A 14,729-nucleotide genomic window follows, 5' to 3' on the forward strand; every position below is an offset into this window, starting at 1 on the left:
ATGTGCATGTAGGTGCAGGTGTGTGTGGAGAAATTGGGTCTCTCTGGTGCTGGAGTTTACAGGCTGTTGTGAGTGCTCTGATGTGGGTGCTGAGAACTGAACTTGGGTCTTCTACAACAACGGTACACATTCTTAACCATGAACCATCTCTCTCTGGCCCCACTGTTAACAAATTTAAAAAGTAACAATTATGATAATTTTGCTAAGTACCATCATCAAAAATGGAATACAAAACATTTTTGAACTCCGGATCCCCTCCCTACCTTCTAATGCACCAAAGTATCCAACTTCTATGACATTAATTCTAAGATATACTTCTATATTTAATTTCACATTCCATCAACATTCCATATTTGTTTCAAAACCAAATGAATATGGTCTTTAAAATAACATTCCACCTCCTTCTGTCCAAGCATCGTCCCAACTTTGTGAAATATAGTACTTGTGTTCTAGGGGAGAGAATGGGCTTCTGCAAGGTAGAAAGAGCAACAGCCTTTTTTCAAGGTTATGTATTCCACCTTCTTTAATAGAAAGTTGATCTAAGCCATCCAATAGTGAACACATGGCATTTTCAAATTCCTCAAATTAGTGATGCCCAATCTAAAAAAAAAAAAATTCTAAAAGAGAACTTCTCCTCCTCTTCTTCCCCTCCCTCCCTCCCTCCCTCCCTCCCTCTCCAGTTTCTCTATGTAACCGCTGTGGCTGTCCTGGAACTTGCTCTATAGACCAGACTTGCCTTGAACTCATGTAGATCTGCCTGCCTCTGCCTCCTGAGAGCTGGGATTAAAGGCGTGTACCACCACAGCCTGGTCTAAAAAAGAATTTCTTTAAATAATCTGGCTGCTGGAATAGCATGGATATTCTAAAAACTTTCATTCAAAATCCAGTCTGCAAGAAAACAAACTGGCTCATAATAGTTATGTCAGAATAACTGCAATCATCTTTGCTAAGAACCCCAATTTAAATGTGACAAATGAGGTACAAGAAAGACTGCATCTTGTTAGTTCTGCCTGAAAGTACCAATAGGTTCAGGGGATTTAGGTTTCAAACTCAGTCTAAAAGAAAACTTGAAGCTCTGTCAGCCTATGTAAAAGCAAAATAAAGATAGGAGGGAGGTCATGACAGTCTTTGGTGGCGTGGGGGAAAGAAAAGACTGGAGACAAGCAAGAGTCAGAAGATCAAGTGGTACAAACTACCCATGGGATGTAGAATTATTAAATAGAATTATCCTGCTCTTCACAATCCCTTATTAGTCACTATTTACAGATTAAAGTACAGACTGGAACAAAGTATCCCCCGAAGCATAGCTTGTTCACTCTCCCACTGTGTCTGTCAGAGCCGGCTGTACTTGGCCCGGGTGTCATCCTCCGAGCCACAGAGAGTACACTTTCTCCCACAATGTCTTGTTTGAATCTCATCAACTCTGGTTCAATGCATTCGTGTTGGTTGTTGGTTTTTATCAACTTGATACAAACCTAGACATATCTGAGAAGAGAAAATGCCTCCTGTGTGCAAATCTGCAGGGCTTTCTTTTCTTTTAGATCTCTTAATTACATTTTATAATTTTTAACTTTCATATACTATATTTTGATCATGTTTCCCCTCCCTCAACTCCTTCCCAGACCTTCCCCACCCAGTTTTGTTATCTATCTCAAACAACAACAAAAAACACTACAAAAATGAAAGCAAAACAAAACAAAAAAAGTGAGACAAAATATGCCAAAATGTAAAAACAAAAACAAAGCAAAACAAAAACAAGAAAACAATGGAGTTTGTTTTGTGTTGGCCCACTATCATTGACACAGGGCTTCCTCTGGAGTATAGTTAATATGTCCAATAATAATCCATTGACAAAAATGAGGTTCTCTTTGTTAGCTGTCTTGGTTAGGAGTGGGGCTTCACGTCCACTTCCTCCTCTCAGTGCACCCCACATCAGTCCTGCTGTGTCTTGAAGATCCTGTTAGGAGTCACCCACTACCTCTTTTGAGGGTTTCCCTGCTCAACCATTTTCTAGCTGCTGTGCTTTTCTTCCCCCCTTCTTCTTCACGTACTTGTTAAACAACTAATACGTTAAGAGCGGTTGCTATGTTCAAAGGACTATAGAAAATTCAGAACTGAACTACCACTGAGAATTCCTTTTAGTTTCTAAAACCCAGTTGCTAACACATGCCTTGTGCAGGGCTTTTCTCCACCCTCCCTGTGACAGGTGACCACTCTCATAACTGTCCACACTATGAACACGACCCAGTGACAGTGTGCTCACTACTCATCCTTGCTCCTTCCCTCACCGGGCTCGTGTGCTAAACATCCCCCTTTCTGCAATCTCACAATCCCTTGTACCTACACTGCTTTAGTGGTTTCTAGCTTCTCCCTGTTCCAAATCAAGTCTATCATTATAATTACAACTAAATGTTACTTTAAATATATTCCCTGGCTACAAAAACACAACAACCCAAAACTAATATGCAGTAAAACAGATATATTCACAAAAATGCTCTATTTTGTGATGGGTAGAAGTTAAAAACACAAAAGCTTAATTGAAATAATAGACCTTTTGTTTATTATTCACCCATGATTTAAGTATGTGATTTCGGCTAGCTGTGGTGGTACAGAGCTTTATGCTCAGCATTTGAGGCAGACCAGGCAATGTCTGTGAGAATGAGGGTAGGCTGTTCTATACAGTGAGTTTCAGGCCAGCTAGTTCTATATAGAGAGACATGGCCTCAAAAACAACCCAAATAAGTAATTCAACGGATTTTAGTAAACACAGCAGGTGTGTATAAGCATCACAACTGACTTCAGGATATTCTCATTACTCCTAAGAGATATTCCATATCCTATAGCTATTAGTTTCCAACACTTGTCTGCCAGTTCCCAAGCAACCACTAATCTGCCTTTTCATTTCTATAGTTCTCCGTGTTCTAAAACAGAATCACAGTGTGTGGTTCTTGTGGCTGAGTCTTTCACTAGCACAGCATTTTCAAGAGTCATCCAGGTTGTTACAGAATATCAGTTTCATTTATTTTATGGCTAGCGATCTGAAGTTACCTATCCATCCTGATGTCCTTTTTGCTATTACAAACAATACACATTTTCATGCAAGCATGTCTTTAATTCTCCTGGGTATCTTGGAAAGTGGGAACACCTAGTTACAAGGGAGCAGTGTTCTAGCATTCGAACAGCCGTGGGCTGTTTCCTAAAGCATCTGCTTTACATCTCTCAGTCTCAATGGAGAAGATTCCGATCTCTCCAGTTTCTCCAGTACTTGTTATTATCTGCCATTTGAGCCCTCTTACTTGAGTGTGAAGTAGTTTTTTACTGTGGTTTTTGGTGCTCAGGTTTAAAGCCTGGGCCTCATGCATGTAAGCACATGCTTTGCCACTAAACTATAACCTACCCGACTCTGACTTCTCATGTATTTTGTCTATCCTAACAAAACAGTGTCTACTTAGACTCTTGGTAGTGATGCATGCCTTTAACCCCAGCACCCAGGAGGCAGAGCCAGGCAGGTCTGTGAGTTTGAGGTCAGCCTGGATTGCAGAGCTAGGGCTGCGAAAACAAAAACAAACAAACGGTCTATTATGTTTATATCTTTGAGCTATCTTAATTTTTATATGTAGTATGAGGAAAGAGTTCAACTTTATTCTTTCACACGTAGATATCATTTGTTGGGGAAAAATATTCTGCTGAATAGTCTTGGTACCCTTATCAAGATTTAACTGGCCACAAATGTAGGCAAAACACTCATACATATAAAAATAAACAAATCTGGGGCTGGAAAGGCAGCCCAGGGGCTAAGAGTGCTTGCTGCTCTTCAAGAGCACCACACCGCCCTTTACAAATTCTTTCCTAGAAATTCTTAGCATCAGCCTACCCATCACCAGCCCTAAGACTTCATACTTCAAACATTAGGTAATGAATTGTTCCTGGGCGCTCACATAGCAATTTCATGCTTTCCACAAAGTATCTAATAAATGGACTCACAAACTCTTCAAGATTCTTAACAAATAAAAAATAAACAATAAAACTATCCTTACTAAGCATCTCATGCTGGAATAGCTCAAAAACCCTCAACCAGCCCTTCCAGGAAGAAAATTGAGATACCTTAAAGTGTACAGAATCACGAACTCTAAGAGCAAGCAGTCTAACATACATTAGATAACAAAGCCACACCATGATGATGAGCTGCAGACACCTCTAGAGAGCTGGGCATAGCGCGCACACCTGGACTCAGAAGGCTGAGGCAGGAGGACCCCAAGTTTCATGAAGGCCTGGGATGCATACTGAGACCTTGCCTCAAACAAACAAGACAAACCATTACCACCAATGAAAACTAAGAAAGTCTGAACCTGAAGCTTCAGTTTAAACATCTGAATTTAAGGTCTTTCAGAATTTATTCAATTTCGCACCACAGCCACACTGAGCTATCAGTTTACTAAACAGACTTTTCAAACTGAATTTTAGGAAAGAGTCTATAGGATGGCAGACATCAAGAAACATTCAATGAAGCTTGTGTCAAAAATCACATAGTTTATAGTGTTTTGTGAAGTCTTTGAAACAGAACAAAGATGTAAGAGATTTGGTACCTGTAAATAGTTCTGAATCTCAAGCCTGATGGCACGTACCTGTTGTGCCACACCTGGCGGCTGAGACAAGGCCAACCTGAGCTACACAGTGAGATCCTGCCTAGAAACACACAAGTGTGTATACATGCACAGTCCCAAACTGCCCTATCGTTCAATGTCTCTCACAGCTGCCACTAATCCCAGGTCCTCTTGCCCACAGGTCCGTGTACCTGAGTAGCTCAGAGCCTGATCCACGCAGCCTATCTTGCCTAACCCCCAGGACAGTAGTGATCTCACACACAGCTGGCAGCTAACAAAGCCCTACTTACCGGCAAGTCCACACTAACATCTGTACCATCCAGAAGGGACACCCTGCACGTGATGATGGACTTGGCATCTCCAGCTGCAGGAATGTGCGTGGCAGCACGCTGTGCCTCTCGGAGTCGCTCCCTCTCAGCATGTTTACGCATAGACCGGCGGCCAAGCGTTCTTCTCAGGAAGCTCAGCATTTCTGCCACTACAAAACCAGCAGTGAAATTGATAGTGAGGGAGACTTGTAGTCAACTTAATGGTGGTACTTAGAAAAAGCCCTCTGGAAAAAGTTAAAACACATCACCTTCTTATACATAGTTCAAAGTGTGTTGCATATAATACATTCAATTTTCATGTCAAAATAATTTTTAAAGGTAGACTTTAAAATAAAAGTGAATTCGAAGCCAGCCTGGTCTACAAGAGCTAGTTCCAGGACAGGAACCAAAAAAGCTACGAAGAAACCCTGTCTCGAAAAATCCTCCCCCCAAAAAAAGAAAGAAATAAATATTAAGATAGAGCAATGCTTGCAACTTTTGAAACTTTCTGTCTAGTTTTTATAAGGAGCTGATCTAGCAGGAGAAAGCAATCATTCGTGACGTTCAACAAATGTTTTGGGCCAGTAAGTGGTACCTAAGGTAGATAATAGCCCCACAGACATTATACAGCAGTGCCAGACACTGCTGAGGCAGACTCTCAGTGGCTGTTTTTAACTGTACATTCAAAACACAAGTAATTATCTATTTCAGCAAAGTACAAATAAAGTTAACCTCCTGTTTTGTCAAATATTATGCTTAATGTTCTACTAAGAACATTAAACAAATAGTTAAACTAGCTACTAGATATTTAAAAGATTGCACATTATAACTGAAAACATAAATACACATGTGGAAACACATACAATGCAAACCCTTTAAGTTCCTCTGTAAACCTAGTATCTTTAGTTTACATCTAAGAGACTCTGAAAAAGTAAAGGTTAACTATGCACAATTACTAATTATAGGAAAGGAAAAAGCCTCAGCATACACAGGGATCCACAGCAAACAGCACCATGTTGTGGGACACTCATTCTACCATAACTCTACAGTAACTACCACCAGAGGAAGAGCTGCCGGAGGAGAGGGTGAGTATGGACAGAGCTGTTCTCAGCTCACCTAACAGCTCAGAGAGGGGAGAGGAGGTGCAGAATTCCAGACACAGTTACTTTTTTAAAGCCTTAAAGCCTCCAAATGAAAAGATGTGGCTACTGATCTGGTTTTTAAAAGGGTAACTTTAAAACCATACTACTACATTCAAATTTAAATACCCACGAACTAAAGATTACCAAAATATATTTTATGATAATGTTTTACATGTATTTTAGATTTTAACCCAAGGAGAGAACTAAAATTTGGGAGAGCTGACCAGCTATATCCACCCGCTCTGTGGTTTTTAATAGGTCCCCAGTCTCCTTTCCCTGTGGGCCTTAGACTTCTAAAGCTCTGTTTAATGAACCCTTACTACTTCCTTTAACCCAGCTCCTTTATACCCACAGAAAAACACCCTGATAGTTATGTTAGTCATTATAATCACACTTCTCCTGAACCTTTTATTATAATCAGATAACTATTCTTTTACTCTTTATTGAAAAAACTTGAAAGCATAATCATTATTTTTCTTTTGATATTTATATACCTAATTTTTTTTATCACAGAAGACTTTTAAAAGAAAAAGATTCCAAATGCATTATAAATGCATCTCCTAAGAAACTATAAACTGCTTTTCTAACACTTACCTTCTTTCTGGCACTGACAAACAACTGCTCCTGCAGTCTATCGAGTTAAAGAAAAACACCTTTTTTTTCGATTGCTGTTTCATTCAACAATAAATCCAATACTGTGAAGAATAGCAAGTTCCTTTCATAGAAGTGTGACAGCGTGAAATAACACATGTTTCAAGCAAAAAATGAGAAAGTTCTAGGAAGAAATAGAATAATAAAGGACTTTTAAACAATTTCTGAAAAAAGGTATTTCGAAGTTTTATTGTATAGTTTATCCCTTATTACAAATCATCTCTATAGAGATACAGCTTGGTGATCAGGTGCTTACCTTTCATATACGAGGCCCTAGGTTAGAAGTCCAGAGAGCAAAAACAAACAAATTAACTAGATAAACAACCCAATAGAAGAAAATGGGTAACATAAAAAAGGACATCTCAAATGAGAATAAGAAAGCCTCAAATAATTCTAGCACTTGGAAGGCTAAAACAGGAGAGTTCTGGGTTTTAGGCTAACATGGCCTATATACATGCCAATTCCAGGCTAGCTTGAGCTACATATGGAAGTCCTGTACCAAAAAAAACAAAAACCGAAGAAGAAAAAAAAGGCAGCTTGTAAGACAGCTCAGTTAGTAAAGATCCTGGACACAAACCCTGACATCTGAACTGAATCCCCAGAACCCACATAAGTTGGAAGGAGAAATCCAAATCTGCAACTGGCATGAAGTGTGCCCACCCCCCGTCACTACATAGTAAAAGATCGAGACTAAACAATCAGATAGAAGCCAGGCACGGTGGCACACCCTGTAATCCCAGTACTGGGCAGGCAGAAGGGGCAAGATTATCCCTGGCCAATAGCAAGTTCTAGGCCAACCTAGGCAGCATGGACTCTGTCACAAATAAAAAATAAACAAGTAAAAGCCGCACATTGGACAGAGGGCTGATCTCCAAAATAACAAAGAACTCAAGAAATTGGTCACCAAAAGGGCAAATAATCCAATAAAAAAAATGGGGTACAGACCTAAACAGAGAACTCTCAACAGAGGAATCTCAAATCGCTGAAAGACTTAAGAAAATGCTCAACACCCTTAGCCATCAGAGAAATGCAAATCACAGCTCTGAGATTCCATCTTACACCTGTAAGAATGGCCAAGATCAAAAACACTGATGACAACTTATACTGGAGAGGTTGTGGGGAAAAGGGAACACTTCTGCATTGCTGGTGGGAATGCAAGCTGGTACAACCCCTCCGGATGTCAGTGTAGCTATTTCTCAGAAAATTAGGAAACTACTGATGGAGGAAGGTCATTGGTTAAGTAATAAAGAAACTGCTTGGCCTCATAGGTTAAAACATAGGTGGGAGGAGTAAACAGAACAGAATGCTGGGAGGAAGAGGAAGTGAGGTAAGACGCCTCAGACAGAGGCCATGCTCCCCTCTCCCAGCCAGATGCGATGAAGCAAGCCATCAGGTCAGACATGCTGAATCTTTCCCGGTAAGGGCACCTTGGGGTGCTACACACATTATTAGAAATGGGCTAGTCCAGCTGCGAGAGTTAGCCGAGAAGAGGCTAGATATAATGGGCCAAGCAGTGTTTAAAAGAATACAATTTCCGTGTAATTATTTCGGGGCATAAGCCAGCCATGCGAGCGGTCGGGTGCCGGGGACGCAGACCCGCTGCTCATATCACTACAAACTACCTTTCTCAAGATCCAGTAATACCACTTTTGGGTATATATCCAAAGGATGCTCAATCATGCCACAAGGATATGTGCTAAATAACTATGTTCATAGCAGCTTTGTTTGTCATAGCCAGAACCTGGAAACAACCTAAATGCCCCTCGACTGAAGAATGGATAAAGAAAATGTGGTTTATCTACACAATGGAGCACTACATAGCAGAAAAAAATAACATCTTGAAATTTGTGGGCAAATGGATGGATCTAGAAAACATTATATTGAGTGAGGTAACTCAGACTCAGAAAGACAAATATCGTATGTACTCACTCATAAGTGACTTTTAGAAACAAAGCAAAGAAAAACCAACCTACAATTCACAATCCCAGAGAACCTAGACAACAATGAGGACCCTAAGAGAGACTTACATAGATCTAATCTACATGGGAAGTAGAAAAAGACAAAATCTCCTGAGTAAATTGGGAGCATGGGGATCATGGGAGAGGGTTGAAGGGGAGGGGAGAGGGAGAGAGGGGAGTGGAGAAAAATACATAGATCAATAAAAACAATTTTAAAAAAAGTACACTCAGAAGGCAGAGGCAGGCGGATCTCTGTGAGTTTGAGGCCAGCCTGGTCTACAAAGGGAGTTCCAGGACAGGCTCCAAAGATACAGAGAAACCCTGTCTCAAAAAACCAAAAAATAAATTAAAAGTAGAGTGGGTTGCCCCTGACATGTCCAGCACTGCACAAGCAAAGTCCAGAAAAAGACGTCTGTCCCTGTACACCTAGTACAGAATGGTGGAAGAGTTCCTACGGCTTGTCTCTGACATACTCACACGTATGGACTAACACACATCAGTGGAGGCGAGGTCCCTGGTGGGATGTCCATGCAGCAGGGAAGAGGAGGGAGAATGCTTCTATACATCTTCACACACTATCCTATTTGAACAAGTTTTTAAATTGCATAGGCTATATGCAGCAATTCTATTTCTAAGTCACAGGAACAAAATTACTCTTAGCCTAACTGACTTAAGAAATTCATACATTTATCATAATGCAAAGAGTTCAGTGAGTGATGGTATAAACTGATCTACATAGACTTCCAGGCCAGTCAAGACCAAACCTGTCTTTGCTGTGGGACAATGGTCTTGTACTGTTTTCATAAAACGCTGATTGGCCAGCAGCCAGGCAGGAAGTATAGGCGGGGTGACCAGGTAGGAAGTAGAGGTGGGAAGACAAGAACAGGAGAATTCTGGGAAGAGGAAAGACTCAGTCTACAGTCGACACTCAGACACAGAGGAATCGACTGCCTCACTGATAAAAGCTACCAAGCCACGTGGCTGACCGACAAGAATTATGGATTAATGTAGGATGTAAGAGTTAATAAGAAGTCTGAGCTAATAGGCCAACATATTTATGATTAATGTAGACCTCTGTGTGTTTTTTTGGGACTGAATGGCTGTGGGATAGGGAAGGACAGAAACCTCTGTCAACATGTCTTAGACTAAATTTATAAGTGAAGAATCAAATTAAGTGCAAACTGAAAAGGATATTATAATACTTTGAGATATAATCCACATACATCCTCAGACACATACATAGAAACTACAAAATGCAGATGATTTAAGGAAGGTGTTCTCTGTAGAGAGTTAATCCAGAGGTCATAAAAATATATGGGATGTGTGACTTAAGTTTCTAAATCTTAAAAAAAAAAAATTGAGAGTTAAGAAAAAAAAAAGTACCCCCCCCCATTTCTGTTTCCTCATCCCACCTGCCCTCCCCAGGTCTTCAGTGCTCCAGTTGGTGGATGGGTGGATTATCAACCACCACAAATCGGATTCCCTTTGAAATCTTTGACAGCTCTGGCTCCTCCTTCTGGACCTAGGCGCCCTTCTAGCTATTTGCTGTAGCTGCTCTAGTGCATATTTCTAATTCCAGAACTTTCTTCATTAGCGGCTTCATCTTTCTGGGATAATCTTTGTCCACTCATCTCCCATTCTTTCCCCTCTTTAGATAATTAACTCTGTATTTACACCCAGAAAAGCACCCTCTGATCCCGAGGCTGGAATCGATGGCCCTGTTAGTACAAGGGCTTTTCTAAAAAACATGGAAAGAAACCGTAATTAAATATTTAATTGACTTTTGTTACTGGCTAGTCTCCCTCCCTGCACAAGGGCAGGGACCTCGGCTGGCTTGTTTATTGTAAGGGATGATCAAACTGTTTGCCATGATATACATGTTAGACAATCAATAAAAAAACCAATGTTATAGGGTAAAAATACATTAGAACATGGTACTATTTGAAGAAGCAAATCCTAAAAGAGGATAATAAAAGTGACTAACAAAATAATCCCAGTCCGCGGAAGGCAGAAGCAGAATTCTAGGTTTCAAGTCAACCTAGGCTGTACATATAGCAAATTCCAAGTGAGCCTGGGCTGCATAGAGAGACACTGTCTGTAAAATACAACAAAATGAAAATCTGGGGCCAGGAGTTACATAGTTTCTAGTAAATAAATTTCCTTTTCAATCACAGAAACGAAAACTGAAACAATTTCCTACTTAACCAAGCACTGCATTACCCACCCTCCTCCTCAAGTTTGTCACGTCTGTGTACACCATACAGCACTGAAGGCCAACTGCACCTCCGCCCCTTTTGGTTCTTCTTTTTGCAGTGCTAGGGATCGAACTGTGGGTATCCAACACGACATTCCTGAGCGGTAAAGCACATGTATCTTGGGGCGAGCCACTGATTTTTTTTTTCCACAGTAATATTGCCAACATACAGAAAATGTCCTAAAGGCACCAGTATCTTTCATCCCAGTTATCTCCCGCAATAGAAAACGTAACTGAGAAACTAAACGCAGGAAAATTTCGCACATCGATTTTCCCAAACAAGTTAAAGTCCCAAAACAAAAAACATGTTTAAGGATTTAGGTCAGCCTAGTGAGCTCCAAAATGCGAATTAGGTTCCCAGTATGAAAAGAAAAGAAAGAACAGGCGGCGGCGGCGGGGGGGGGGGGGGGGGGGGGGGAGGCTGTTAAAAAGATTCTGAAGCGACCAGGGAGACACATACAAGTAACCCACTGCAGTAAGTGAGGCTCAGCCTCAGTTTATGCTGCAACTGGGGTTATCGTAGCTGTGAGTTACGTTAAGGATTTATTGGTGGGCTAATCTCTAACTCTTACGAAGAAAACACTACTAGTAATTTTAAACTATTGCCAAACAACTTCGGAGACTGGGGTCTTCTCGCTGTTAAAGCAGAACCCGAGAGACTGCAGTAACCACACAGACACAGACACAATTATCTGCTACCCACCCGAGGACCCATCATTACCCGATGCGAGCTACGCGTGGGGGCGGGAAGCGCCTTCGGCCTTGGCGGTTCCCGGGAACGCACCTGCCTCACGCGATTCCCGAGTTTCAGTCGGTCGCGAGCAAGCTTGCACGTCCCCTCGGGTGTGCGTCTACCCACGATCCTGACGAGCTGACACACTCGAGGAGACCTTCGCCTAACCGCACGGGTACACGGAGGTCAGGGGGGCACAGAGTTCCTCCCGCGACGCCCAAGACCCCAGCTACGCGCAGGGCCCCCGGCGGCCGCCGCTCGGTATTGCCCGAAACTCAGCGCCCAGCCCCATTGGCCGCCGCCGCCACTCCCCTCCCAGCCCGCGGCGTCGCCCGGGGAGCCGGGCCGCGTACCCCGCGCGGCGCAGGCTACGCTCCGTGAGCGGAGCGAACTGGACACCCGGGGCCACACTTACCTTTCCTGGGGGGTGAAGACCGTGTAGCGACCGAGACCACGAAGACAGGCGCGCGCGACCCTTGGGAACAGACCCCCAGCCAGCCCGACGGGAGGACGGGTCTCCGAAAACGCAGAGAAATGGCGGCGCGAGGGGCGAGCCCACCCTGCGCTAATCCCCGGAGGACCCCGGCCGCCCGCGGGCACGCCCCTTAAAGCCCTACCCAAGCCCCGCCCCGAAGGACAGGGTGCTTGGCTCTTAAAGGGGCGATGGCGCCGCCCCGGAAATCAGCCTCCTGAGAAGGAATTTAAGCAGGCGACGCCAGGTGGAGCCAAGAGGAATAGGAAACTACAGTTTAGGAGTCACCTGTTGCACTTGCACACAAAACTTAGGTTTATTCAGAGGGCCCTATTAGGCGTTTGGAAACCTGGCTGCTACACTGGTTCACTAATCAAAAAATAAAACAACAAAGAGGGGAAAATACCTGGCATGTTGATGCACACCTTTAATCCCAGAATTTGGGAGGCAGAGGCAAGAGAATCTTTGGTGAGGTCAAGGGCAGCCTGGTGAGTTCTAAGACAGTCAGGACTACATAGTAAAAGCTTGTCTTAAATTACATTGTCCCTGTGTGTATATATATGTGTGCAGTGAGTAAGGAAGGGTGTATGTATGCCACAGTTCAAGTGTGGGGAGGTCTGAAGATAAAAAGTTAGTTCTTTCCTATCACTTGAGTACTGGGAATGAACTCAAGCTGACCCATTTGGGTGTAAGCACTTTTACCCACTGAGCTTCTGGTTTTATGTTTTGAATTCCCATATTCATTCCCATATTCATTCTCTCTCTCTCTCCAACCCCACTAGTATTCTGTTTTTGTTTTTTGTCCCATCCCCGCGCCCTCAGCACCATCCTGGAAGTCACTCTGTAGACTGGGCTGACCTCCAACTCAGCAATCCGATTGCCCCTCCCTCCTGAATGCTGGGATTAAAGGTGGGTGTCACCACCACCCAGCAAATGTTCACTTCCTTGATTATATAATTTAAAATCAAATGTTGAGTTTGGGATACAGTTCCATGGTAGGATGTTAGACTAGTACAAAATCCTGGATCCAATCCCTAGCACAGCAAAAATAAATGTTTCTATTTTTAATGTAGTCTGGTATATATTTTTCTCTCTTATCCAGTTGTTCAACCATTTGTAAGTACTTATTTGAATGTTTTCTTGCTTCCCTATCCCCAATTCCTAGGGATTAAAGTGGATTTAAGCCTCTACTGTTAAAGCAACTTTCAGTCTATAATGGAGAAAGAGAGTAAATAAATGTGTCAAGTGGTGATAAGTGTCCTGTAGAAAAACAAAGCTAGGAAAGACAAATAACAGGCTGAAGATTAAGGTACCTTGGTCAGGGAGGTCCTGAGTGGAAAGGCAACATTCCATTCCTTCATTCTTCAGATAATCAAAAGGCCTGCTGTGCTGTAGGCCCTGGAGATAGGACAGATAAAGAAGAAAGACAAAAGTCCCTCAAGGCAACCAAAGGTGACAAAAACCTCTAGTCCTGTGGGAGGCTCAATAGTGAGATCAAGGGCACTTTAGATTACATTTCGAGGTTCTGTCATAATTAAACAAGTTTATTTTATGGTCAAGCCTGTGTGGTAGCACAGTGTACCTGTAGTCCTTGGTACTCTTAAGGTTGAGGCAGGAGGATCACTTGAGCCCAGAAATTTGAGGCCAATATACCTAACACCATCTGAAGAAGGAGAAGGAAGGAGGAGGAGGAGAAGAAAGAGGAGGAGAAAGAGTAGGAGGAAGAAGAAAGAAGAGAAGAAGAAGAAGAAGAAGAAGAAGAAGAAGAAGAAGAAGAAGAAGAAGAAGAAGAAGAAGAACAAGAAGAACAAGAAGAAGAACAAGAACAACAAGAACAACAAGAAGAAGAACAAGAAGAAGAAGAAAGAGCTGCATATAGCTCCATTACTAGAGTACATGAAGTGTTCTGGATTCAATACACATGGTTCGTTAGCTGTTAGTAAACACTAAAGAGAAAATTAATAGCAGGGAGTAGGGACAGGAAATGAAGAGCTGCAAATTCAGCAAGGAGGCAGGCCTCTTAAAGACAGTGACATTGAGTTCAGACCTAAAGTAGGTGAGGAGATAGCCAGTAGACCTCCTGGACGAGCCAAAGAAACAGCAAGAGCAAAAGGCCTGTGGGGATGTGCTCAAGGGCTGAACTAAAAGGAAAGGAACAAGAGCAGAAGGGATGTGTGTGAAGGGAAAGGGTGTGGAATGAGGGTCTCATGGGATCTTGCCAGAACATTAGTGTGTGTAGAGGGAGGACCCAGAAGACACCATGTACAGGGATTTGGCACTGACCACACCTGCACCAGATTAAGCCTGGCAGAACAGCTCTCTCTGCACCAGAGGTGTTGCCAGAATATTGCTAGTCACCTGTGAGGCACCTTAGCTGGGGCCAATGGAGCAACAGCTGGTTACTACACATAGCTCTACCCACAGCAAGGGGGGATAGGGGCTTTGGGGTGGAAAGAGTGAAAACTGAAGTTCCCCGACTGATTAGGGACAATACCAAGAAATCAGTGTCATTTCTGCTACCTGGTATAAGTTTTTGAAGTAACACTAGTCTCAAAATGGGGGAGCAGGTCAGGGATCTAGCTTACCTAGTAGATACACACAGAAATA

The 14,729-nt window shown here is 42.6% G+C and overlaps 1 protein-coding gene across 4 annotated transcripts in view; it reads right to left on the reverse strand.

The window, feature by feature from the left end:
• Epb41l5 (erythrocyte membrane protein band 4.1 like 5) overlaps nt 1-12,288 on the reverse strand; it is a 115,013-nt gene extending 102,725 nt beyond the window's left edge. For 2 of the 4 annotated variants that reach the window (XM_075987721.1, XM_075987725.1), the window contains exons 1-2: nt 12,066-12,288; nt 4,895-5,082 (exon numbers count right to left, since the gene is read on the reverse strand). In XM_075987721.1, the coding sequence (XP_075843836.1) occupies nt 4,895-5,074 (180 nt within the window). In that variant the 5' untranslated portion in view covers nt 5,075-5,082; nt 12,066-12,288. Of the gene's footprint in view, nt 1-4,894; nt 5,083-6,648; nt 6,830-11,701; nt 11,921-12,065 lie in introns of those variants that run through there. The other 2 variants (XM_075987723.1, XM_075987724.1) reach the window with 2 other exon arrangements.
• Between the last annotated feature and the right edge of the window lie 2,441 nt (nt 12,289-14,729).

The sequence above is a fragment of the Microtus pennsylvanicus genome, chromosome 10 (assembly GCF_037038515.1).
Source record: "Microtus pennsylvanicus isolate mMicPen1 chromosome 10, mMicPen1.hap1, whole genome shotgun sequence".
NCBI classification, from domain to species: domain Eukaryota; kingdom Metazoa; phylum Chordata; class Mammalia; order Rodentia; family Cricetidae; genus Microtus; species Microtus pennsylvanicus.